Here is a 27,272-nt window from a genome sequence, read left to right on the forward strand (position 1 = left end):
TGGAAAACATAAAGCTTGTTAAGGCTGTAGAGGGAACCAGCTTTCCACATAAAAAATGTCCTGGAAAGCATTAAGCCTATATTGGAAACACCTGGCAAATGACAGTACAGTCTTACCATCTAATTGATTTATTTATTCATACACTACATATACTACATATGTATCACATAGCCTGTGTCCAAAACGTAGGACACTGGGGCAGTTCCAGTGAAGAACACACATGGCTTATATTCTCATGGACTGTGTATTTTAGCAGCGGGGTAGAAATTATACAAATCATTTTAGTTTAGTATTCAGTTACAATTACATTAAGTACTGATACGCGTGAGTATAGTGTACAACAAGAGTATAAAGTGGCCCTACCTAGTTTGTGGACCAGGGAAGGCTGAAGTATGAGCTGAAGAGTAGAACAGTTGACAAGGCCAGGGGAAAGGATGCTGGAGCGTAGAATGAAGCTGCTGATGGGAAGATGTGTCTGGAGTGCTGAGCATGAGAGAGACTGGGGCTGAGATTGTGAGATGGTCCGGGTCCAGAGGTCAAGGACGTTCACCTTCACCTTGGAACACTGTTCTAGGGCAGTGCGTTTTGTAAGGATTGATCTGTCTAAAACGTAGCAAATAGATTGGAGAGACAAGAGTAGATGTGGGGAGGGAATTCCTTGGTGGTCCAATGGTTAGGATTCCGCACTTCCACTGCAGGGAAGCTAAGAATTCCGCAAGCTGCGCCACGCGGCTAAAAAGAAAAAAAAAAAGAGTAGCTGTGGGGAGACCAGTTAGGTTACTGCAGTTTTCCAAACTTGATCTTCGCTGAGTCACATCTCTGCCAAGCGAGGCATCAGAGGAGATGAGTTTCAAGAAAGGGGTGTTCAGCCGTGTCCTGGGCTGCTGAGGACCCACCCAAGTGAGCACTGAAGACCTGCCTTGGATCTCGTGCTACGGAGGCCTCACCGGTAACCTTGGCAAGAACTGTTTGCAGTGGACAGAAGTTGGACAGAGATGATAGTGGTTTAAACCAGGGTGGTGGCAGCGAAGGTGAGTGGAAGTGGACAAAGCTGAGAAGTAGAAGATAAGGTTGGCGGGGATGGATGTGCAGGTGTAGCTGGGGAGAGAGAGCAAGGTGTCGGGAACCACGTCCACGGTTGCGCTTATGCACCCGGTGGATGAGGTGCTTTTTCCGAAGACAGTGAGACTGGAAAACAGGCTTCGGGCCAGAAGGTCATGAGTGCGGTCTGTACGTCCTGATAGTGCCTGCTGAGCCATCCAAGGGGAGATACCGAGTTAGCCGATGGATGGTGTTCGGATCTCAGAAGTCTATTCGTAGTTGAGTTCGAGAATCATCAGAATATGCATTGTGATTGAAGCCAAAGGCTGCGATCATTTAAGGAGAGAGGAGAGAGCAGGAATAGAGGAGGATCTATGGCTGGACTTTGACTAAAAGCAACATCTAATGCCTGGTAAGAAAAAGGTGATGTGATGAAGGTTGAGAAGGAGAAAGGAAAGAATCAAAGGAGAGTATGGTCACATTGGAGTCCAAGGACAAGAGTGCTTGTAAAGGAAGGAGCTGCTAGGAGACCTGATCCAGTAAAGGCAGGAAGTGTCCATTGGGTTAAATGAGTGCTCGTGAGAGGTCTTAGGGGAGCATTTTCAGGGATGTGATCAGGGCCGGAAGACAGACTGGAGTGGGTTGAGGAGAAGAAGTGAGGAGACAGCATGTGCAAATGACTCTGAAGAAATTAGATTGTGAAATGGAGGAAGGAGAGGGCAGGGAGAACCTATGATGGAGAAGAATCTGAAAAAGAATACACACACACACACACACACACACACACACATATATGTATAACTGAATCACTTTGCTATCCATCTGAAACATTGTAAATCAACTATACTTCAATAAAAAATAAAGGACATACTAAATAAGTGAATAAAATTAAAATAACAAAAAGAAAAGACTTGTTTATTTGTTTTTCAGTTGATAGACTTGAGCATATTAAATGCAGGCACCGTTCAGGGTGACAGAGTGAGCAAACATTCACTGCTCCTTTGTCTTCCAAATGCCACCAAAATGATAGAAAATGATCTGTTAAAAATTGTCCCTTGCTCTACCCTAGCACTAGTAATAATATCTGAAACACAGTAGATGTTCAGATTTTTTTCTTTATTAAATGAACAGGGAGAATATATTTGTAACCGTGCTAGAAAAACAACACAGTTTGCTCTTAGGGTAGCAGAAATTTTCAGGCATTTTGGAAGGTGGAAAAATAGGGATCAGGCTGACTAGGAAAGCAATGAGCCAGCCAGGCATGAGGGGAGACCGCAGCCGAGACGAGGGCCTCCTTTGCAGTGGAGCAGAGAGAGGTGAGCCTGGGCCGTGGTCAAGGTAGTGGATTAAGACCTGCCCACAGAACCCTCTCTCTCAGGGACTGGAGGCAGGGCCGTTTGCCCCAGGTGAAAGATCTGAGCATTGCTCCCTAAGCAAAGTAGAGAATCTGCCTGGTAAAAACTTGGACCCAGCGTGATAAGCGGGTTGAGCCACGGGTAACTCAGAGCCTCCACTACAGTCACGAAGCAAATAAAAAAATGAAATTCAGTATCACCCCGGGGTTAACAAATTACTGAATCCAGGTAAAAAGTGACTGGGGAGGAACTTTAATTTTCCCCATTTTACAAGAAGGAAGCATATATAATTGCTCCTCTGGCTAAAAGTGGCCGCCCTGCAATTTGAATCCAGGCCTGTTTTACTCCAGACCAAACTCTTCCCGGCTCTACTCTGTAACCTGCCGCTTCCCAGTGACTGAGACCCAGAGGTTCAAGGATAAATTAGACATTGAACCATACAGCAAATGTTGTGTTTTAATGGGAGTTACACGGTGCGAAAGGATTATTTTTTCTGTGTACTTTGCAGCGTTTGAGCCATCGGAAAATGAAGGGACAGAAACTTCAGGTAAGGTATTTGTCTAAGCAGATATTTCCTGCAAGTCAGCTCCCCTTGTATTTGTGAAAATGAATATAGCTTGTGGAACAAAGCCTCCATAGCACAAGGAGATCAACTCAATGCTTTGGGACCACCTAGAGGGGTGGGATAGGGAGGGTGGGAGGGAGGCTCAGGAGGAAGGGGATATGGGGATATATGTATACATATAGCTGATTCGCTTTGTTATACAGCAGAAACTAACACAACATTGTAAAGCATTTATACTCCAATAAAGATGTGGAAAAAAAAAGATAGATTTAGTCAGAAATACAAGACATTCTCAAGTCACCAAGGAAGTAATTGGATCATGTTGTTATGTTTATTCGCTGTTTATGGTGTAAGTTTTATGTCAGCAGGGATAATACCAGCCTATTAATGTATTCTTTGAATATAATTTAGAAATTAAAGTTGATATTCTAGTGAGTGTCTCTATAAGAAGCCCCAATCTAAAAAGAGCCAAATTTAGGTCTCTGAGTGGATATGTTCATTTAAGGACCTAGTGAAGATGAGTTAATGTAAGACATGTTTGCTTTTTTTTAGATAATGCTGTAGATGACTCAAACACAATTTTAGAAGGTAAGTTAATTTTATAGGCATGGTTTTACTTTTTATATTAAAATTATGTTCATTTCTTCAACAAGCACTTATTGCACACTTACTATTTGCTGTCTTTATAGTGCTCAGGGGCTAGGAGGGCAAGAGCAAATAAGAGAGTTGGAATTCTGTTTTCACTGCGGCTGGAACTCTAGTGGCCAAAGAGATGATGAAGTAATTAAAGATTATGAGAAGTGCAGTGATGGAGATAAAAGCAGGATCGTATAGTAGAAAGTAACTTGTTAGGGTGAGGAGGGCCACCCTAAATAGGAGGAGGTGGTCTTGTGAGAAGGAGTTATCCATGGGCAGAGGTGGGTTGAAATGGTAGGAGTGTAAATTGATACAGCCACTATGGAAAACAGTATGGAGGTTCCTTAAAAAACTAAAACTAGAACTACCATATGACCCAGCAATCCCACTACTGGGCATATACCCTGAGAAAACCATAATTCAAAAAGAGTCATGAACCACAATGTTCATAGTTGCGTCCTTTACATTGTTACTCAGCTGGAAAAAACTTCTTTTGAACCTGAAGGATTTGTTTCAGAAAAATAAAACTTGTTACATATATTACATAGTGGTGCTTCGACACGACTTAGATTTCTGTAGTTCATAACAGTTTGCAAAGCTCGTTCCCATATACTGTTTCCATTGTTTCTCACCATAGACACTGAAGAGGAGGCTGGGCAAATAGCATTGTACTTACTTTACAAATGAAGGGCTGAAAGCCTGAGGTGAGGTCAGGTGGCTGCCCGGGTTCCAGCTAGAGTGGCCGGGCTGGTCTTCAACCCAGCGTTGGGGCCGGCAGTTGACCCTGGAGTCTGTGTGCTCACAAGGAACATGTCATGGGGAATTTTGCTCATGAGATTAATCTTAGAATTCATTTATGAGCCACTAATTGTCAGTTTTCAGATTAAATGTTACTGCTTCTGAGCTTGGTTAGACAGAGTACAGTCAACTGAATTGGAGAAGGTGGGGAGGGGGAAGGGGAGAGGAGGAGAGGGGATGCTAGAACTGCCCTCATTGTCCACTTAGCTGCTGGGAGAGACCCCAGCACAGGAGCTGTGGGCCGCTCTGTCTAAGCTGATCATCCACAGAGCAGGCTGGATGGCAGTCAGGTTTCCTGCCACCTCCTATTACTCAGTTCTCTATGGAAATTATAACTGAGTCTGTTTTTTTATTCAATTAGAATTAGAAAATGGAAACTCAGAATCCCTAGAAAGAACTTCATCCAACCCACCCCACATATACTGTTATATATAGAAGAACTAACCTCACAATACGCAACTTGGCTTTGCCTTTTTTTGTATTAGAAATAGTTTTTCTGAAACCATTTCCTCTAAGATCAGGAACAAGACAAGGTTGTCCACTCTCACCACTATTATTCAACATAGTTTTGGAAGTTTTAGCCACAGCAATCAGAGAAGACAAAGAAATAAAAGGAATCTGAATCGGAAAAGAAGAAGTAAAGCTGTCACTGTTTGCAGATGACATGATACTATACATAGAGAATCCTAAAGATGCTACCAGAAATTGACTAGAGCTAATCAGTGAGTTTAGTAAAGTAGCAGGATACAAAATTGATGCACAGAAATCTCTTGCATTCCTATACACTAATGGTGAAAAATCTGAAAGAGAAATTAAGGAAACACTCCCATTTACCATTGCAACAAAAAGAATAAAATACCTGGGAGTAAACCTACCTAAGGAGACAAAAGACCTGTATGCAGAAAACTATAAGACACTGATGAAAGAAAATAAAGATGATACAAACAGATGGAGAGATATACCACGTTCTTGGATTGGAAGAATCAAAATTGTGAAAATGATTATAGTACCCAAAGCCATCTACACATTCAGTGCAATCCCTATTAAACTACCAATGGCATTTTTCACAGAACTAGAACAAAAAATTTCACAATTTGTATGGAAACACAAAAGACCCCGAATAGCCAAAGCAATCTTGAGAAAGAAAAACAGAGCTGGCGGAATCAGGCTCCCTAACTTCAGACTGTACTACAAAGCTACAGTAATCAAGACAGTATGGTAATATATGGTAATAGCACAAAAACAGAAGTATAGATCAATGGAACAGGATAGAAAGCTCAGAGATAAACCCACGCACATATGGTCACCTTATCGTTGATAAAGGAGGCAAGAATATACAATGGAGAAAAGACAGCCTCTTCAATAAGTGGTGCTGGGAAAACTGGACAGCTACATGTAAAAGAATGAAATTAGAACACGCCCTAACACCATACACAAAAATAAACTCAAAATGGATTAAAGACCTAAATGTTAAGACCAGACACTATAAAACTCTTAGAGGAAAATATAGACAGAACACTCTATGACATAAATCACAGCAAGATCCTTTTTGACCCACCTCCTAGAGAAATGGAAATAAAAACAAAAATAAACAAATGGGACCTAATGAAACTTAAAAGCTTTTGCACAGCAAAGGAAACCATAAACAAGACAAAAAGACAACCCTCTCAATGGGAGAAAATATTTGCAAATGAAGCAACTGACAAAGGATTAATCCCCCAAATATACACGCAGCTCAATATCAAAAAAACAAAGAACCTAAACCAAAAATGGGCAGAAGACCTAAATAGACATTTCTCCAAAGAAGATATACAGATTGCCAACAAACACATGAAAGGATGCTCAACATCACTAATCATTAGAGAAATGCAAATCAAAACTACAATGAGGTATCACTTCACACCAGTCAGAATGGCCATCATGAAAAAATCAACAAACAATAAATGCTGGAGAGGGTGTGGAGAAAAGGGAACCCTCTTGCACTGTTGGTGGGAATGTAAATTGATACAGCCACTGTGGAGAACAGTATGGAGGTTCCTTAAAAAACTAAAAATAGAACTACCATATGACCCAGCAGTCCTACTACTGGGCATATACCCTGAGAAAACCATAATTCAAAAAGAGTCGTGTACCACAATGTTCATTGCAGCTCTATTTACAATAACCAGGATATGGAAGCAACCTAAGTGTCCATCGACAGATGAATGGATAAAGAAGATATGGCACATATATACAATGGAATATTACTCAGCCATAAAAAGAAATGAAATTGAGCTATTTGTAGTGAGGTGGATGGACCTAGAGTCTGTCATACAGAGTGAAGTCAGAAAGAGAAAAACAAATACCATATTCTAACACATATATATGGAATCTAAAAAAAAAAAACGGTTCTGAAGAACCTAGGGGCAGGACGGGAATAAAGACGCAGACGTAGAAAATGGACTTGAGGGCATGGGGAGGGGGAAGGGTAAGCTGGGATGAAGTGAGAGAGTGGCATACACTACCAAATGTAAAATAGATAGCTAGTGGGAAGCAGCCGCATAGCACAGGGAGATCAGCTTGGTGCTTTGTGACCACCTAGAGGGGTGGGATAGGGAGGGTGGGAGGGAGACGCAAGAGGGAGGAGATATGGGGATATATGTATATGTATAGCTGATTCACTTTGTTATAAAGCAGAAACTAACACACCATTGTAAAGCAATTATACTCCAATAAAAATGTTAAAAAAAATCATTAGGGATGAACTGAAAAAAGAAAATACAGTTTTTTCCTAAGCCTTTTGATCCGCCAGTAGAGGGCGTAACAGAGGCTGCTCAGGGAATTCCTTCTGCTGGGCAGTGGGGCTCTGGATTGTGCGCCTCTGGCCCAACCTGCAGTTTCTATGTTCCTACAGCACTTGAGTGGACAGAGAGAGGAGACTCGTCATCTTCACTCGCCCACCAAACTTCTCTTCCCTTGTCTTCCCCCATCTTGGCTGGTTGCATCAATAAGTACTCGGGTTCCCAAACCAGCAATGTGGGTGTTGTCTCCTCTCCCCCTCTCTCTATAGCTAATCCCAAGTCCTGTTGAATAGTCTACTTAAACATTTCTCAAATTCATTCTTTCGTCTGAAGCTCTAGTGATCTAGTTCAGCCTCATCATCTTCCTGGACAATGGCAGTAGCCTTCTAACTAGTCTTCTTAACTCCACGCTTGTCCCCTTCAAATCCATCTTTCACAGTGTCACTAGGATGATCTCTTCAGAAGTACACATCTGACTATGTCAGGCCTGTGCTTAAACCCTTCTGGTGTCAGTAAGGTTACTTTCTGCTGCAGGTAACAGAAAAGTGAATTTGAATTGGCTTAAGCAGTAAAGAAATGGGACAGATCATTTGGGGCCTTGGAGGACCTAGTAAGGAATTTGGATTTTTTTCTAAGTACAGTGAGAATCTATGGAAATACTTGTGAGATATGACATAATCTGATTTATGTTTTGAAAGATTACTTGTACTCTTAGAGAATGGATTGGATGGAGCGAGAAGGGAAGCAGGGACCACCCTGTTAGGAAATTACTGTGTCCTAATCCAGAGAAGGGATCATGGTGGCCTGGAGGAAAACCATGAAGTGGGAATGGAGGGGAAAGTTTTAAACTTGGAATGTATTTTAGAATTACAACTGATGGAACTTCCTGATGGTTGTGAAGTAAAGAGGAATAAAGGGGGCTTTTGGTTTGATTTAAATAACTGTTGGATGTTAAGGCTGTTTACTGAGAAGAAATGATTTTCTTTCCTGGTTTAGGGAAGAAAATCCAGGATTCCATATTAGATATTTTATGTTCAGGAATTATGTGAGATACCCGGGTGGAGGTGTCAAGTAGGGAGTTGGATGTGCCAATCTGAGCTAGATGGGTGAGATCTGAGATGGATAGGAACGCTTGGGAGCCATCACCATGGAGATGGTGTCCATTCCATGGAAATAGATAAGATCATTTTGGAGGTGAGTGCAGAGGGAGTAGACCAGCAGTTCCAGGACTGAGCTCTAAGGAATCCCAACATTGTGAGGTTTGAGGGAACATGCGTAGCCAGTGAGACAGGAGCAAACCAGTAGGGAAGGATGGGAAAGAGCAAAAGGAAGGAAGGAGTGTGCTCTGTGCTACTGCCATTGGAATTTCAGGGCTTGCGAAGCACCGATTGCATTTGGCAACGTGGAGAATGCCGGTGATCTTAGCAAAAGCTATTTGAGTAAATTGATGGGAGTCAAAGCCATACTGAGGTGGGTTTACAAAGTCCCGGAGTAAGACAAAGTAGGCTGTATCAATAGGCAAAACTTACAGGTTGTGCTAATATAACAAATTATTTCTTTTAAAAATTTCTCGTTATATCATTACCAAAATACATTTCAGATAAGTTTGTTAAATGTACATTTTTTCAGAATAAATTTGGATGAAAATTTATCACAATAATAATGTCTCTCTTAGTATAACATCAGGGATGAAAATAACAACGGATGTGGTTAATACTTTATGATGCATACAAGTTTTTCAAATATACCTAAAATGACAAAAGTGAAAGAAATTCTGAGAAAAATATTGGTCAGGTTGGTAAAGTGCTAACATGTCTCTAGATTATTAAGAACCAAATAAATAGGCAAACCATTAACAAGCCAGTCACAACACAGAAAACTAGTAAACATTCATGGTACTGCCACTAGAAGAAGGAACTCTTCCAGAAGCTTAACAGGGTTCAGGGAGAATATGTGTGATATTTTTCTGTTTCCTTTTTACTTTTATCTAAAATATTTCCAACTGTTTTGAGCATGTATCATTCCTAAAAGTAGAAGCAAAATAATGCAAGAAGAAAAATGATTAAAATAGCTGCATAAATATTTTGAGTTTTAGAAAATGCTAATAAAAATTCCTCCTTTTGACCAAAGCCTGTTACAAATCTTGAGCAAAGGGAAAGCAGATACAATCTTACCTCTCGATTAGGGTAATGTTACAGGGGTTTTTAGGGATGAAGATGTAAACATGTGATATAATTTTATAGAGTGAATCAGGTCAGTATATCATTATACTGTTGAGTGGTGAGGCTTACAGTTTCTTTAGTTGTAAGTAGGTTGAGGTAGGCAAGGAAAAAGACTAGATGTTAAAATTCATATCCACATTTCTGGCTAGTTTTAGAATATGTTACCTTGAGTATTATTTTTCAAAAGCAAGTTTATTCAAGATAGTGATATATTTTTCAGATTCGTTTCAATTTAACTTTTTGTGCCATTAACAAGAAACGAGATGCTTTAAATGTCTTTCCTCAGCTTTCTTATCAAGTCTGATGCAAAATTGTGGTGAAAACTTAGGTTTTAGTTCATATCTCCTTTGCCAGACTGTGAGTTTTGAGGTCAGTCAGTTAGGCAGATAATGTTTTGTGTTTTTTTTTTTTTTTTTTTTTGCTAGCTTCCATGTGATTTTTTTTTTACTTAATTAATTTATTTATTTATTTTTGCTGTGTTGGGTCTTCGTTTCTGTGTGAGGGCTTTCTCTAGTTGCGGCGAGCGGGAGCCACTCTTCATCACGGTGCGCGGGCCTCTCACTATCGTGGCCTCTCTTGTTGCGGAGCACAGGCTCCAGACGCGCAGGCTCAGTAATTGTGGCTCACGGGCCCAGTTGCTCCGCGGCATGTGGGATCCTCCCAGACCAGGGCTCGAACCCGTGTCCCCTGCATTGGCAGGCAGATTCTCAACCACTGCGCCACCAGGGAAGCCCGGCAGATAATGTTTTAAAGCCTGTAGTTCAGGACAGTTGAGAAATATACAACATTTTACGAAGTTATAGCTAATTCTTCTTTGTTGGGATGGTGGAGAAACCTAATGTTTTATGATAATTGCAGTTGAACACCCAAAAAGTCTGTAAAAATGATCACTGTAACTTAAAGATCAGTGGTCTGTATTTTAAACACTGGTCAGCAATCTGTAATGCAGTGTTTTATGATTTATGATTTATTTATTATTTATTTTAGAGGTGCACGTGCCCCCTGCAGAGGAACAGCGAGAAGTACCACCAGGTATGGCATTTTGTCAGATGTATTGCTTTTTCCTTTTTTGTTTAATTTAAAAGATGCTGCTGATACACTAGATGGAATGATTCTATGAAGAGTAGAATTCCCGAGAGAGGAGGATTAATTATACCTAAATTTAAAAAGAAAATGTTCTGTGTTTTCGTCAGTTGAGCCAAAGTAATGGGAAGTAGACATCAGACTGAGTCTAGTACATATTTGTTGAGCTAGAATTTGATGAGTATTCATGATCAAAGTACTGTTTGATTTTTGCCATTATAGATGTTGATAGTAGTGGAAGTTAGGGAAGCTTTTTTTTTCCTTTTTTTTGATTGACAGGCTATTTGATGGAGGATGTGGAATCAGACTTGCCTTCAGATAAAAGTTTAATAGTGCTTAAATTAGTGACATTGGTCCTCGTCCTCCCCCTGTCTTCCCCGAGAACACCCTTGTGCCCCGCGTGACCCAGGCAGTCCTTGCTGCCAGCCCACTGTGCTACACCCGTCCCTCTGCGTTTTCCTCCCTTCCCCCGCATGTCCCTTTCATCATCAGTGAGTTTAAACTCATCATCAATGAGTTCAACCAAGGCCTGTGCTTTCAAATGTGTTTTAGAGATGACATTAACCATACCTGCAATCGGAAATTAACATAGAAACCTCTTGCTTTCAAAGTGGGCAAAAAAATGTTTCATTAGGAGAGGATTTTCCAACACCTCTTTCCCAAATGTATTTCTTCTTGTTTCTGTGTTTTATTTCCATTTGTTTTCTTTCTGTGTCATTTATTGGTTCAATTTTTACTCACATTTTTCACATTATGCTTAATGTGAATTTTGTAGCGATGATGTACATTCGTACTACTGATTTCGGTAGAAATAATTGTGCCTTCCAAAATTTATTGAAATACTAAATTTCAAGAGGAGAAAAACCTTTTATAATCAAAGAGTGTTTTTAGTTACACCACAGCTCATATTTGCTTACTTAACAGTTGGGATGTTTTAGATTTTGATAGTTGTTGTATGTTGTACATTTAGAATATATACGAATACTAAAGGAACCGCATTGTTGGTATTGTGATATGAATGAGAAAAGAAATCCATGGAGAAATTGATCTTTTACAAGGTGACTGCTGGGCATATATGTATATTTTGTGTTTAGGAAAGATGCACAGAGCAAGGAAGGTTGATGTTTCTGTCCTGCTTTTGTAATTTCCTCTTTGTTGTTGAGCAGTGCTTCACAGAGCGCCTTGTTTCTAACCTGAGGATGCAGGGCAGGTTACTGAATTTGCATTTTGATTACTATCCATTCCTCTAAAGAAAATTGTTTTATAAGTATTCCTAAAAATAACGAGTTTCTACAACACTGACTTTTTTCTAGTTATAGTTGATATTTTTTTAATATTTATCTGACTTGAATGAAGGTATGAAACGTAATATTATTTTCTGACCAGAAAGTTCTGTGCTTCTACTTTGGTGATTTATAAATGAAGCCCAAGAATTTCCTTGGAACATAAATACAAAATACTAAGTGGTTGGGGGGCTGGAATAAGGTGCTTTTTTTGATGAGATGTTTAACAGCTGAAGTAAATGAAAATGAAGATTTGATTCATATGCATACCTCCTGACACACAATGAGCTCCCAGTAAATGGTGGCTGTGGCTTTTATTGTTTAGTAATTAATTAGCCTGATCTTTGAGGTGGATCAAGAGAAGCTAAATTCTGAAAGACCTGGTCCAGGAGTTGTAACCTGTCAGTTGTAATGCATTTGTCTTACATTCTGGTGTCATAAAAATTTGAGTGATGCACCGCACGGCTGTAGTTTGACCTTTACCAAAGAGGATATGAGGCAGAGAGTCAGCAGTAATTATTTGTAATGATTGCACTGGGTTTGCTTATTTCCTATTATCTTCTTAGTCTTACTTTATATTACATTTTTTAAATTATTCAATCTTACAAAAGAATAATATTCATAAATCAGTCTCTATTTTGTACAGTAAGGTGACTGCTTTTGCAACAGTGTTGAACTGTGTGATGCAGGAACTGAGGAAACAATTGTGGGACCCATTTCCTTACTACCTTTCAATCTTTAAAATTTCTTATTCAGTGGAAAATGCAAACTGAGGCCCTCTGCAAAATGCTGGATATCGGTTTTTCCTGGCCCTCAGAATCTAACTGATGATTACTTTGCCTTCCCTGATCTTTCTAAGAATTCTAAGATTTCTAAGATTGTTGTACAATCTTAATATTGCGCATTAAAGTTCATAATAACATACTTACTTATCGTTGTGATAATCCCATGGGGTGGGAATTGTCTTAATTTACTATTGTATCCAGCCGCCTACCAGGAGACAGTGCTAACTTTTATTAAGCATTATGTATGTCACGCTATCTAGACACACACATGAATTAACTCCCTTAGTAAATATTTCCAGTAGCCCAAGAGGTAGACATGCTGTTATCTCCATTTTACAGATGAGAAAACTGAGGCACAGCAAGGCAGAGGAACCTGTCTGACGTCTCAGAGCTGACAAGTGGGAGAGCTGAGTTCGATTCTTGCATTTTGGCTCCAGAGTTCACACACTCAGCTTCTGTGCTCTAGAGGATTTCACATAAATGAAGGCCTAAAAGCTGATGCGTTTTGAGAGCCGTTTTGATGTGATAAAAGCAGAGATATTGTATTCTTTGGCATCTTTTTCTTAACATGCATTAGCACTTCACTTAAGACTCAGAAATGTTGAAGATTAATTATGATTCATTGTGGAAAAGTTAGTTGTCCAATAATTTAAACTTTGCCATCTTTTGTTTATATTTATAAATTTGTCAGTGCTTTGCTGGCATACTTTTGGCAAGGATGTAAAAAGTCAATCCTAAGAACTGATCATTCTGATATTAGAAGTCAATCATTTTGAATACTGTGTTTTTTTAAAAAATTGATTTTGGAACCTCTGCTCCTTTAGTGGGTTTTCACCTTTGTCCTCAAAGTCATATTTTTACTTGAAATCATACAGCATATTTCTAGCAATATGACAGCATAAACATACATAGCACAGATTGAATGGCTTATGAAGGAATCGCTTAGGAAATTAAATTTCCTGCCAAGCAATACTTTAAGGCCATTTGACTAACTGGTTCCTTTAACAATTTTTCTGTCATGGCACGCCAGAAAAAAAACTTAAGTTATGTCTTGTGATGATAATCATGCTGTTTGAAATGAAGATATGTGAGCATCTGTGTTTCTGGGTAGGTCTCCTTGCTCTTGTCTCTCTGAAAATGGAGATAACATTTGTAACTCATCTCACGTTTGAATATTCTAGCAGGGGTGATGGTTTCACTCCGTTGCATCTGTCCAGAGCTGTCACTCATGACTCCCCTGTCACCCAGCATTTTCTAACACTGACCAGTAAGACGCACAACCAGCTTTACGCTGTCAGCACTAGAGGTCTTAGCTTATGGTAGTAAGTGCCTAATACGCATATCATTGTTACTGATTTGATCATTCATCTATTCAAGAAATATGTATCAAGCAACTCCTACGGTACAGGCTCTGCCCCAGACAGTGAAGACACACAGTGAACAATACAGTCCCTGTCTTGTAGCGGTTCACAGACCTGTGGGTGTACAGCTGGGGGTAACAACCAGTACGGCGTCATTAGCTTCTCAGAGTGGTACACAGGGCAGCGCCCGGAGGAGGGGGAACTAACCTGACGTTGGGGCCCGGAGTGCAAGCGTGAGGCAAGGCCTCCCACGTGTGGTTGTGCTGGAGCGGAGCCTTGAGGAGGTGCTGGAAGTGAAGGAGCTGGCACGTCGGGGGTGGTCACGGCAAGTGCTTGCAGCACAAAGACCAAGGTGGTGTGCCAGGTACAGGTGTAAGAAGACAGTGTGGATGGGCAGGCGGCGCTTCTCGGAGGATCCCATAAACGATGTTTGCGAATTTGAATGTGGGCCTGAAAGTGCAGGGAAGCAGCAGAAAAACTCCAAGCCGAGGAGTCGTATGATCAGATCCACATTTGAACAGAGGAGTCCCGTGAGGAGGTGGAGACCAGTCGGGGGGCAGATGTGTTCATCTAAGCAGAAGTGATGGGACCTGGAACTGGTGGCAGGGATACAGAGCAGGGATGGATTTCACGGACCTTGGAGGTGGAGGTAGTTTGGTGGGAGAGGGGCTGGTTGAGGGGGAAGAGTCGAGCTTGATTCCTGTGCTTCTGGCTTGAATGGATGGATGATGGAACCTTAATGGAGATACAGAAGGCGGGAGGAACAGAGGGTGGCAGAGACCACTGGCCTGAATTTGGAGATGCTGGGTTTGCAGCTTGGTGTGGACTACTTCTGAGTGGAGACTTCTTCAAATATGTAGGGGCATAATTTGAGTCATTCAAAACCGTAACTGAGCTTTAACGTTATTTGCCTTGTTACCAGTACTCATACTTTGAATAAGTTCCCATGGTCTCCAGGATTTTTGATTGCACAGGTTACAGAAACGCTTATCCCTCACACTCCAGCTAATGGTTAAATTCTAAGGGAACCTAAGGTCAAACGCATCTTTTAAAACTCTTTCTGTTGAGGTGTAATTTACACACAGGGAGGTGCTCACATGTTGAGGGTACAGTTTGATAGACTTGTACGTGTGATACATTCTTGTACCCACTACGCAGAGTTCTTCCAGCCCCTGGAGGTGTCTCCCTCTCCCCTCCCCCAGTAACGCGCCCACAAAAGGTAACTACTGTTCTGACCTGTCATCATAGATTGATCTGCCCGCCTTTGAATTTGATTGACTAGAACTGCAAGTAAACACGCACATATATATATATACACTTTTTTTGTGCCTGTTTTCTGTTGCTCATCTTTATGACTGTGAGTTTCATCCACTTTGATATTTATAGTTATTGGTTTTATCACTGCTATTTACTGTAATATTCCATTTAAAAATTCCTTTTTATGTTTATGGCTGCAGGGACTATTTCTAGTTTGGGGCTATTATGAAGAAAGCGGCCATGAATATTCTTATACATGTCTTTTGGTAGACAAACATTCATTTCTGTTGGATGTACAAAAGTATACATATAATTTCCAGTTACTTCTCATTAGCACCAAATAATTCTGCTTATATAAAAATTTCTGGTTACGCACACACACGTATGCACACATGTAGACAGATACATAGGGAAGGAAGGGAGGGAGGGAGGAAGGAAGGAAGGAAGGAAGGGAGGGAGGGAGGAAGGAAGGATGGATCACACTCCAGCTTTAGAAATTATATCAAAATTTGACTGGGCCTTTATGTGCACAAACTCCTTTTTTACTCTAATTGTAACATAGATCCAATGCTGTGGTAAAATAAAGGTAAAATAAAGTAAAATAAATCAGACACTAGAGTTCGGAATAAGAAAATATTTGTTGAAAGTTGGACAGAATGAATTTTACTTCTTTTAAAATAGTGTATACTTTTTTTACCAACCACTTATATCTTCAGTAACATTAAAACTGATATAAGATTATTAAAGTAATATATTTTAACTGCAACTTACAGTATCCTGTTGCCCCTTGAAAATTCTTCCTATATTTGTGTTTCAAATGCCATACTAGATTCCCCTCCCATTGCATTCCTTTTTTTTTAAAAATTAATTAATTATTTATTTATCTTTGGCTGTGTTGGGTCTTCGTTTCTGTGCGAGGGCTTTCTCTAGTTGTGGCAAGCGGGGGCCACTCTTCATCGCGGTGCGCGGGCCTCTCACTGGCGCGGCCTCTCTTGTTGCGGAGCACAGGCTCCAGACACGCAGGCTCAGTAGTTGTGGCTCACGGGCCCAGTTGCTCCGCGGCATGTGGGATCTTCCCAGACCAGGGCTCGAACCCGTGTGCCCTGCATTGGCAGGCAGATTCTCAACCACTGCACCACCAGGGAAGCCCTGCATTTCTTTTTAATACAGTGAAAACATTGATGGGAGAAATTTAATGCTTGTATTTCTCAAAAGACTGACATTTTAAAATTCAGTTGTAATTCTCAGATGCTCTAGAGAACCTCTAATTTTCCTTAGCTTTGCAGTGAAAGTAGTAGGAACTACTTTCATAGTAGTAGGTGCCCCAGGGACTGCTCCAGGTAGTGAATCGTTCTGTTTCCCTGTTGCTGTTAAAAACAACAACAACCCAAAAAAAAAAAAAAAAAGCATTTACTTCTGTTGGTGGGTTTTTTAAAAGTAGAGTAAAAATGAAGCAGTTTCACAGTCTATGTCTAGTTGGTCCTTTAATTTAGATTTCCCCTTATTTTTGCAGATACTTAAAGCTTCAGAAAGGCTGCCCTTACCACCACAGGAGGACCAGTTTACCCATACGCTGCAAAAGATGGCTGGGATAGATCTTGTGAAGTAATTTCTGAGCAGACCAAGATCTTTGGGAATGAACACTAAAGATGTTTTGAATGAACCATAGTCCACTGGCATTTTAGTGTATTTTTTTTTAGAAACAAAAATCACATGTGATGTTACATTCCTGCATGTCCTTTTCTGATAGCCTTAGTGGATCCATTGGATTTCTTTTCTTTTTCCTTTTGTGACACAGCTTTTAGTCTTACCTGCATTTATGTGTTTTTCAGACAATAGTTAATAATCGTATTGATGATGTAGCAGCAATTGTCATGGCAGGGTTTTAATATCTCTTATCCGTAATTAACACTAACTATGTTGGGCTGACTTGTATACACTGTGTGAAACATGATTTAAAACCACTAAGAGTGTCTTAAAAACACTGATGGGGTCATTATTAGCTGTGAAGATTTGCGTTGTATATATCTGCAGCAATACCTTTATAAAAAATTGCTACATTAGCTTCGAGTATTCAGGGTAAAACTCAACATTTGAGATTCCTGTAGCTTTTAGCTTGTTAATTAGAAAAAATTTAAATTTCAATAAAAGTTTAAATTATCATGGTTAATTTATTTTTCAAAATAAGGGGGGGAAATTATTGTTAGGACGCAGGGGAAAGGAATGGCCTGTTACATCATGCAAAAATGCTTTACCACACCTCGGAGTGATTGGAGAATAGCTGTAGTCCCGTGAGTATTTGTTTAAATTTTAGAAAGTCTCTTATCAATTACTGGTGCATAAGGTAAAGGTTGTTCTGCCTTTGGCTGGTTAAGTAACGCCCATACAACGCTGAAGCCCGCTCCGTGTATAAAAGTCCACAGGGCCTCTGGCTTGGTGATGTAGGGTGTGTGAAAAGTGCTCACAAGCCAGAGGCCCGCTGCTGTTTGACAGTGTTTGAGCCTTTTCCTTTCCACGCTGAAGCATTTCTTCTATTTTTAGTGTGAGTAATTTGTGACCCAGAGATAGCTGCCGTGATGAAAATACTCATTTGTTAGAAAAAAAAGGTAGCTACACCCTCATTTTGAAAGGACCCTGAGCTATAAAAAAAAAACTCTAAGAAGTGGTTTCATTTATGTGTCCAGGGAGCTCTTGATCATGTTCACATTGTTTTAAGATAAAGTGACATTTTTTCTGCTTTTAGGGTTAAAATCAAAGAGATTTTATATTTTTATCATTAGAGGTCATCGGTACAATGTAGTAAGTTATGCTGAACCGTAATGTAGTGAAACCCAAAGTAATATGTTAGTAAAGAAGCAATAATTTTCTAAAGCTGTGATCTGGGTAATACAGAGTTGCTACTCAAAAATCTCATAAAGCTCTTACTCCGTATGGTGAATTATAGAACACTACTTTTTATAAAGCCATATTTTTTTAGGGAAACTTAGGAGTCACATAGAACTGATAAATGCGTAGAATAAATTTTGCTGGATTTTTGTATATAATCATCTCTAGAACTCTGGACATTGAGGATTCATTACGCTGTGGTCAACTTCAAATACTTTCTAATTCCAAATATCTCAATGAATGAGCCTTGTCTTCACAGATGTATGCCAAGCTGGGCAACATCAATGGATTTTCTAAAAATAATGTAATCATCTTCTGTTGAATGTTATTTGAGTGCAATAAAATGCAGAATTCTTCTCTACATTGTCATTATTTTGAAGTATATTATTTTTTGTTTTGTTACATAACAAAATTGGTTCATCTTATATTTACTAGTATTTTAGAATATTATAGCATTTTTGATGACTAAAATCACAAAGGCGTACCTTCAACCTCTTTCTTACCCTATTTCTAGTAGGTAATGTGTATTTATTTTGTTTAACATTTCCTATTATGCTACATTTGGGAGCAGAATGAAAATGAAAGAGCCCCTGCATCTATCCTCTGTAGGTTTTTGTCCGGCACCTAGAAGTTCTGCTAATTCCCTGGTGCGGCCACTCTCCTCCCCTGTACCCTCGGATCCTCTGTTGACCGTCACACGGTGGGGATATTAACTTCAGCCTGGTTAAGGGGACCAAGGATTCTGAGCAGCTGGAAGGGCAGCATAGGGTACAGAAGGTTCTCTTTCTTCTCATCTTCATTCTCTGGGCAGAAAAGGAGAGCTAGACACAAAGGGACGAAGCTTCTGGGGTTCTAGAAAGTGTTGTTTTCTCTTCCAGTGTGCCCAGAAGAAACGCTTAGAAAAAGACTTTCAGGCTAAGCAGACCACTTTTACTGACTGCACTTACTCTGCGAAGTGCTGAGGTAGGGAGTTGAGTTTTCCCAGCACGTGGGTGTTATTACCCTGCTTGCAGACGAGGAGACTGAGGGTCAGAGAGGCTGAAACGCCTGCTGGCTGAGGTCATTCACGGCCTAGAGTCTAGGGTGCTCAGGTGGGCACCAGGTGGAAGGTGGAAGCCATTGGAGGGCGGCCACAAGCTGGTGGAGGGCAGTTAGGTAACTAAGGAGTAATAGTCCAGGAGATGTTGTGATAGGACCTGACCTGGGGAAGCGCTAGTGGAGAGAGAGGACGGGGACCAGGTGACTTAGTGAAGACTGGGTCAGGGAGAAGCGGAGCCCCAGGTCTGGGTCTTGGGGGGTGAACAGATGCCAGTGTGACCAGGGACTCGGGAGGACACACAGGCCTGGATGGAGATTAGCTTTGCCAACAAGAACTGGCCAGTAGGCAGATGAGCGCAGTAGCTGCAATATGATTGCGTTCAGAATAATTGAATATACAAAAGTGATTTTTCTTTAATGGTTGTATGACAGTTTTTAAAAGATTAAGATCCTGTTTTTTTTAGTAAGATTTTTCTTATTCTGTTAAATAGTGTCGAAAAAGAAAAAGTAGGCGGGAGCCCAGAGTGAGGCGCGCCGCGGAGGAGGTGGGATCCGGCGCAAAAGTTTCCTCCCAACTGCAGCCCCGCGCGCCGCCGCCAGGGCTGGGGCCGGGGCCGGGGCCGGAGCAGCCGGGCCCCTGCACCGCGGCGTCTCCGACCCCCCGCCACCTGGGGGGTCGCCCTCCCCGCTGCCGCCTCCTCTCCGATTCCCGCCTGCCCGGGGCGAAGGGGCTCTGCTGCGCCGGGGAGAGGCGCCCCGGGGTCTCTGTGCCCGCCCGCGCCCGCCGGCCCAGACACCTGTTCAGCCCGGCCCGGCCCGGTAGCCGGGGGCCGGGATGAAAGTGACCGAGCGCCTCGGCAGGACCGCCACCGTGGTGCCCTGCAAGGAGGGCCAGCTGCGCGTCCGGGAGCTCACGCAGCGGGCGCTGCAGCGGTGCCTGAAGACCCGGGAGAAGGGAAAAAGGAATCGGAAGCCCTGAGAATACTGCGCTTTACTCTCCCACATGGCAGCCATCAGTTGGAGCTGAGGACATCTCTTCGGAAGGGAATCATTGTGCTGTAGTCTCCGTTATTACCTTTCCCAATAGATAAGTGTGCTCCCAATACTGTTTCCTTGTGCGCCGGCGCCTCAGGGTTCTGGCCTTTCTTTCAGTCGGATCTCATCCATTCCATGGCTTCAGTTACCCTCAAGCACACACCTCCAGCCTTGAACTTGCTACAGAACTCAATATCCGCCAGCCTGTGGACTTCACCTCCTTGATGTCCCATATGCAGTTGGAGCCCAGCCTGTTCTCCGTACATCTGCTCGTCCCCATTCTCCTGTAGCCTTTCTCCACTTCTGGTGCCACCATTTACCTGGTTGTCTAATCCAGAAACCTGGAAATCCTTCGTTCCTTGACGACCTCTCATCCTCCATATTCTACCACTTGTCTCCTTGGTCAGAAAGTTCCTTTGATGCTTCCACGCGCTATCTCTTTGATCTGCTTCCTCTTTTCTGCGCCAAACCTTGCGTTTCTCATTCCTGCCGTGGGGAACTGCGGCAGACCAGTAACTGGCCTTTCTGCCTTTCCTAGCTCCCAACTCTTCCAAACTGTTCTCCGTTGAGGACTTTACAGCTGCAAATCTGATCATGTCTGGAGTATTGCTGCGAGTATTTGAATGGCTCTACATTGCTTTTAGGTGAAAACCCACTTTGCTTACCGGTCCAGTACCTTCTCTAGTCCTCTGTACCCTTTAAATTCGTACACGCAACGTAGTATTCTGTCCCATTTTCCCCACCCCAGGTAAATCCTGCTTATCTTTTGGGATGAGTCTCCAGTTGCCTCTTTCTCTAGGAATTCCCTCCCTCCCTTTCCCCCCTCACCATCACTTAGGGGCCTCAGTCTTGTGTTCCTAGAGCTCCCTATGCTGTGCTTTCATTTTGAAAACTACATTTACATTATACTGTCTATTGGTCAGGGTCTAGTAACTTAACAGACAGCCCCCAAAGGGCAGTGGTTTATCCCAGCAAAGGGTTCTCTTTCTGGGTGGGAGGTGCGGGCTCTGACCCATACAACCAGCTGCCCACCGTTCCTTTTGGCTTTGGAGTTTTCTGCAGATCCCCTGCACTGTACTAACTGATGAACAAAGAGAGTGTGGAGGATGCCACAGGAGACGTAGGGCCTGGCCTGGAAGTGGCAGACATCACTTTTGTGTCAGCATTCTACTGGTGAGACGGGCCATGTGCACCGTCTAGGTGCAGTGGCCTGGGGAAGTAGTCCACTTGGACACAGGAGAGCAACTGGCTGGGCTCTACCACATGGTGCAATCGTTTTGTCTCTCTTACTCTACTGTGGACTATTCAGGAACAAAGAATGAGTCATTTATTTTCCTATCCCCATTTTTTAGCACGGTATCTGATATATAGTATGTATACCAGAAATGCTCGTTGAATTATATCAAATTCCACGTCGTTTTCTTTCATAAAAATGAAAATGACCTTGTATTCAACACAATGTTTCGTAAGTTTGAAATCTTTATATGTGGTATAGTTTTAAAAAGAAAGTCTAAATGCAACTTTTCTCTTGATTATCTTCAAATACCTCATTACATCCACATGTGCTGTAGGCAGTAGTTTCGTGGTCCATTATATCTGCCACACTGATTGTCTTTAATAACAGCTTCAAATTCTGACACGTTGACTCACTTTGTAGATTTCTGAGACTGAGTGCTCTGCAGTTCCGGATTGTCAGCAAAGGAACATCATAATGTTTTTGTTTCATGAAGATTTGTGCCATGCTGTCCCATATATTTGAACAATGTTTGATTTTCAGCATTTTATTCATTAATTTCATGTTGATTTTAAAAATGATTCTGCACTGTCAAAAAAAAAGAAAAAGTAATGTTAGTACAGTTAGAGAACGTGTAACATCGCTTTCTTTTCGTGTTATGTATTTAAACACTAAATTCGAGTTACCAGTGAGATTGTACTTTTGTAATTTTCTGGGTTGGATTGAGTGTAGAGTTCCCTTTTATGTATGGACTGCCCGCTATTGGAATATACAGAGCGTGACTAACATAGTATTGTTGTAGAGTGTGACCTTCTGAATCGGTCTTAATTGTTCTGCAACCCTTGGCAAGATTCCTTAGCCTCTCTAAGCCAGTTGCCTGATCTACAGAATTAAAATTACCTTTCAGAGCTGATCGTGTTAAATGGGATCATCTGCATTAAGTGTTTAGAACTATGCCTGGCAGACAGTTAAATTTTAATAAATCATTTTCCTTATTGGCACATCGAGGGCCATTTGAGGTCTCCCAGGGAAGCCTATGTACAAAGAGTAAAGTAAAGCAAAGTCACGCTTTATTCTACTGTGCAGGATGCTAATGAGGTAAGCTGGATCTCTTAGAAAACTTTACCTAAGCTAAATATAAGCACTGAAAACCCGAGAAGCTAAAATTCCCTGCTCTGTGTATTTTCCACACCCAAACACGAGTCTCAGATCTCAGCATGCTGATGCGAGGTGGGGCAGAAGAGGACACAACCGAGAGCTTTCGCCCCAGGGCTGGAACGATTGGGCTAGGCCTTCTTAGGGCAGCCTCTCGCCCGTCCTAGGTATTGCGTTGCAGGAGACACAAACACGGCGGCCCGGATTCCTGGGAGCGCACCTGGCCAGGGCCCTCCCACACCTATTTAAAAGGTGACCAGTTCAATCCACTCCTCCTTCCTTGGTTTCCCCCCAGGGGCAGGAAGATTTGTGGAGAGCCCTAAACTTTTCTTCATGACCAGCACCCACCCGTCTTCTCTAGTCAACTTAGAAACTTGCATTTTATGCTTGATTTTTAAAATTACACTAACCACGTGTCAGGTAACAGATTACTGGAAGGTGGGGAGACTCCCAGCGCTCCTGCAGGCATTGCTGGTACCGCAGAAAGAGAGCTCCTTGGAGATCGAGATTTCTGATGCTTTTCTACTATCCTGTATCCCTGATGCCTACAAGAGTGCAGCTTACTAACTGATGTACTGCCTGTACTGATAAGGAGGGTATATTAATAAGATCAGAAATTCTAGAAAGTTCAGTAGAGATCTAGAAGTCTTTTTATTTTATATCCTCATACCTCCTGCAGCACTGGCTAGTGTGTGTACAGCCAACGTTATAAAACCCACTCTTTGCAAAAGTCAAGACCTGCACTTCTCTTTCCCTTCGTTTCCCTTGCAACAAAAGTAGAGGCTGGCACAGGAGAAAGAACATATGTTTTGGAACTGTGTGCACCGCTGACCCTGATGACTTGGGCCCTCTACTTTCTCAGCTTCCGCTTCCTCCTCTGCACGAAGAAGGAGATAAGACCTTCTGCAGAGGGTGTCGGGAGACAAGAGACGTGCCTTGTGCTTGGCACCAAGCTGGCACACTTTTAGTCAGTTTGCTTCCTCTCGCCTGGGGTCTCAAAGGAGAAAGACACTTGATGGATAAAAATCCCCCTTGCATCAGGAGCCTGCCTCAGATTTACTTCTCGCCTCCAAAAAATGAAATGGCTTATATGAATGAATGTGGGAAACTGGGGATGAAAAAATCCAACGATCATGACTGCAACCCCGAACGCACCCTGCACGGCACCCGCACCCTCTCACATCTACTCTGGGGAAAGGATGGAATCTATGGCTTTTTAAAAATTAATTATTTATTTTTGGCTGCGTTGGGTCTTCGTTGCTGCGCGCGGGCTTTCTCTAGTTGCGGTGAACGGGGGCTACTCTTGGTTGCGGTGCACGGGCTTCTCATTGTGGTGGCTTCTCTTGTTGCAGAGCACGGACTCTAGGCACGTGGGCTTCAGTAGTTGTGGCATGCGGTCTCAGTAGTTGTGTCTCACGGGCTCTAGAGCACAGGCTCAGTAGTTGTGGCGCACGGGCTTAGTTGCTCCGCGGCATGTGGGATCTTCCCGGACCAGGGCTCGAACCCGTGTCCCCTGAATTGGCAGGCGGATTCTTAACCACTGCGCCTCCAGGGAAGTCCCTGGAATCTATGATTTTTTTAATCTCCCAAACTCTGCCCCATCCCCACTGGAACTCGCGCATACACATCATTCCTAGGAATTCTCAAAAACTAGATAAGCACCTACTGGGACAGAAATTAACTGGTCTACCTTGAAAATTAACTAGATCCTAATCTGTACTAAACAAAAGGCCAGATAGGAGGTTATAAATGCAGAAACGAGCTTGTTTCCGCAGTCAGGTCATGTGCTGTTGTTCCTTGTCTGTGGTGGGTGTTCTTTGGCCTGTCCAGGTTCTTGGTGGGTTTCGCTGTGCTCGGCAGCTGCATGCATTGGTGGAGAGACACCAGCTGGGATTAACCTAGTGAGAGGCTGATACAGCCTCTCCTCGGCAGGTGAGCTATAGCGCACCTGGGCTCAGTGTGGGCATCCCCAGTGGGTCCCCTGTGGATGTATGAACTCCTCGAGGAGTGAGGCTAGTTCTCAGTAGGGTGGCGTGCTGCATTCCTTTAAAGCACACAGTCCCTATTATAAAGTAGTATATGGCTTTAGGAGACAATAAAAATATTGGACAGGCCTTGAGGAGGGCTTCTCCTGACCCAGTTTGCACCCACAGGGGCACTTACTGTTGGTGGAGATGACCCACCCCCACCTTGTAGACCAGGAACATTCAGCCTGGTGCCCAATACCTACTTACTGCTTGGCGACTTTTGTAAGTTATTCAAATCCTTAATATTTTATAACAGATTGCATGTGTAAAGAATTCAGGATTTAGGAAAATTGAATTGTTTGCCCAGAAATATTTTTCTTTTTTTTTAAATTGAAGTGTAATTAATTTACAATGTTGTGTTAGTTTCAGGTGTACAACAAAGTGCTTCAGTCATATATATATATAATTTTTCAGATTCTTTTCCATTGTAGGTTATTACAAGATATTGAATATAATTCCCTGTGCTGTACAGTAGGTTCTTGTTGTTTATCTGTTTTATATACAGGAGTGTGTATCTCTTAATCCTAGAAATATTGTTCTTAAACGATATTTATTTGAATTCATTTAAAGATAGTCCTGTAATTTGAGATATTGAATCGTGACTCACAGTACTTATTTTGCTTTGTCTTTTCAGAAACAAATAAGAAAACAGATGATCCAGAAAAAAAAGAAAAAGGTGAGATTATCAAATCAACAACGTTTCAAGTATACGTAGGGAAAAGTTATTGGATCAATACTCTCCATGAATAACATGATTTTATTTTATATCACTAGTTAAAATAAATTGCCAGTGAGTTTATTATTTCAATGATTTTATCAACAGACATTAATATTCTACATAAACCTTAAAAGCTAAGGCTCTGGAGAGAGATTGGCTTCTAATCCTGGTTTTGTCATTCACTGTACGTGCATCTTGAGAATTACTTAGCCTCTGTGCCACAGTTTCCTCTTCTGTGATATGGGAATAATAATAATAGTACCAACTTCTAGGAACTGTTTCCACAATAGTAATTAAGTGAAAATATATGTAAAGTTCTTAAAGTCCCAGTGTCTAGCACAGGGAAAGCACTTAGGAAATGTTAATTATTATTGTCACCTTTGTTGACAACTGTGCTAAGTAGAGAGATCCAAAGATTATTAGAACGTGTTCTTTTTTGAAGGAACTCTGAATTGTTGGAAAGAAAGGCATGCAAACAGTTACATCCATATAGAAAACGTCATCTCTGCCTTCTAAGAACTTATTACAGAGGCATTCTAATAAATTTAAGAATGGAGTAGAATTTTAATTCAACTCTCACAAAGGTTGTTAAACTTAGAGTGAGGAGCTATTAAATTTATAGTTAAATTTATAAATATTATATGGATGATCATAGAATAGTGTTTATACTTTGAGTCAGTTGAATGATAAAATTATCAACGATTAAACATTATTGGAGTTTCAGGAATGGCTTTAATTTGTAGTGATAAAAGCAGTGTTTACACTTAAAAGATACAGTTCGTGTAAGGTCCAAGATCTTACTCAGTATGTAAATACTACTTGAGTATATGGAGTTACTGGCCTGTGGCCATTATTTTATAGCCCTTAGGCTGGGAACCAAGCATTTAGCTCATGCATTTTTTTTTCTGACTGGTTGTTTTTAATTTTATATTAAAGTGGTATGCAGGTCTAATTTTTAAAGTGTGACTTATAAAGAAAAACAATATTCTTCTACCCTACTACTCCCTATCCATGAGTCCCATCCCAACATTTTTAGTTGTTTCTTCTAGTACTTCCCTATGCATTTCTTTTTTTTTAATTGAAATATAGTTGATTTACAATGTTGTGTTAATTTCTGCTGTACAGCAAAGTGATTCAGTTATACATTTATATATATTGTTTTTTTAAATATTCTTTTCCATTATGGTTTATCATAGGATATTGAATATAGTTCTCTGTGCTATACAGTAGGACTTTGTTGTTTATTCATTCCATATATAATAGCTTAAATCTGCTAACCCCAACCTACCAATTCATCCCTCCCCCAACCCCCTTTCCCTTGGCAACCACAAGTCTGTTCTTTATGTCCGTGAGTCTGTTTCTGTTTCATAGATAGGTTCATTTGTGTCATATTTTAGATTCCACATTTAAGTGCTATCATATGGTATTGGTCTTTCTTTTTCTGACTTCACTTAGTATGATAATCTCTAGTTGCATCCATGTTGCTGCAAATGGCATTATTTCATTCTTTTGTATGGCTGAGTAGTATTCCATTGTATATATGTACTACTCCATTGTATATATGTACTACATCTTTATCCATATATCTGTGAATGGACATTTAGGTTGTCCTAAATAATGCACCTATGCATTTCTAAATAACTTCTGAATTCCGCAATTTTCTCCTCCATATTGGAAACCGTTGGCTGGCTTTTATGTATAGATGACTGGGATTTCACCTGATCATCTACTCACACAAGCTCTCCCCCATCTTCCACTATATTCATTACTTACTCTGTTGGGTAGTGATGAGTACTAAGGAGAAAAGACAAAGCAGAGAGGAGGGTATCAGCAGATTTTGATAGAACTGATCACTTCCTGTCCTCCGGAACACTTCCTTCCCTTGGCCTGCAAGATGCCACAGTCTCCTGACTTTCCTCCTATCTCTACTGTTTGCTTTTTCCCAGTCTCTTTGGGTGGTTGCTCCTTTTCGCCCTGACCATCAAGCATTGGAGGCTCCAGGATCAGTCCTCA

General features: G+C 41.4%; 1 protein-coding gene across 6 annotated transcripts in view; it reads left to right on the forward strand.

Annotated features, from left to right (window-relative positions):
• The window catches only part of ASPH (aspartate beta-hydroxylase), a 223,564-nt gene that overhangs the window by 87,950 nt on the left and 108,342 nt on the right, over nucleotides 1–27,272 (forward strand). For all 6 annotated transcript variants that reach the window (XM_059902195.1, XM_059902196.1, XM_059902198.1 and 3 more), the window contains 4 exons: nucleotides 2,905–2,943; nucleotides 3,514–3,549; nucleotides 10,385–10,429; nucleotides 25,176–25,217. In XM_059902195.1, the coding sequence (XP_059758178.1) occupies nucleotides 2,905–2,943; nucleotides 3,514–3,549; nucleotides 10,385–10,429; nucleotides 25,176–25,217 (162 nt within the window). The remainder of the gene's footprint in view (nucleotides 1–2,904; nucleotides 2,944–3,513; nucleotides 3,550–10,384; nucleotides 10,430–25,175; nucleotides 25,218–27,272) is intronic.

This window comes from Balaenoptera ricei, chromosome 17, assembly GCF_028023285.1.
Source record: "Balaenoptera ricei isolate mBalRic1 chromosome 17, mBalRic1.hap2, whole genome shotgun sequence".
Classification (NCBI taxonomy): domain Eukaryota; kingdom Metazoa; phylum Chordata; class Mammalia; order Artiodactyla; family Balaenopteridae; genus Balaenoptera; species Balaenoptera ricei.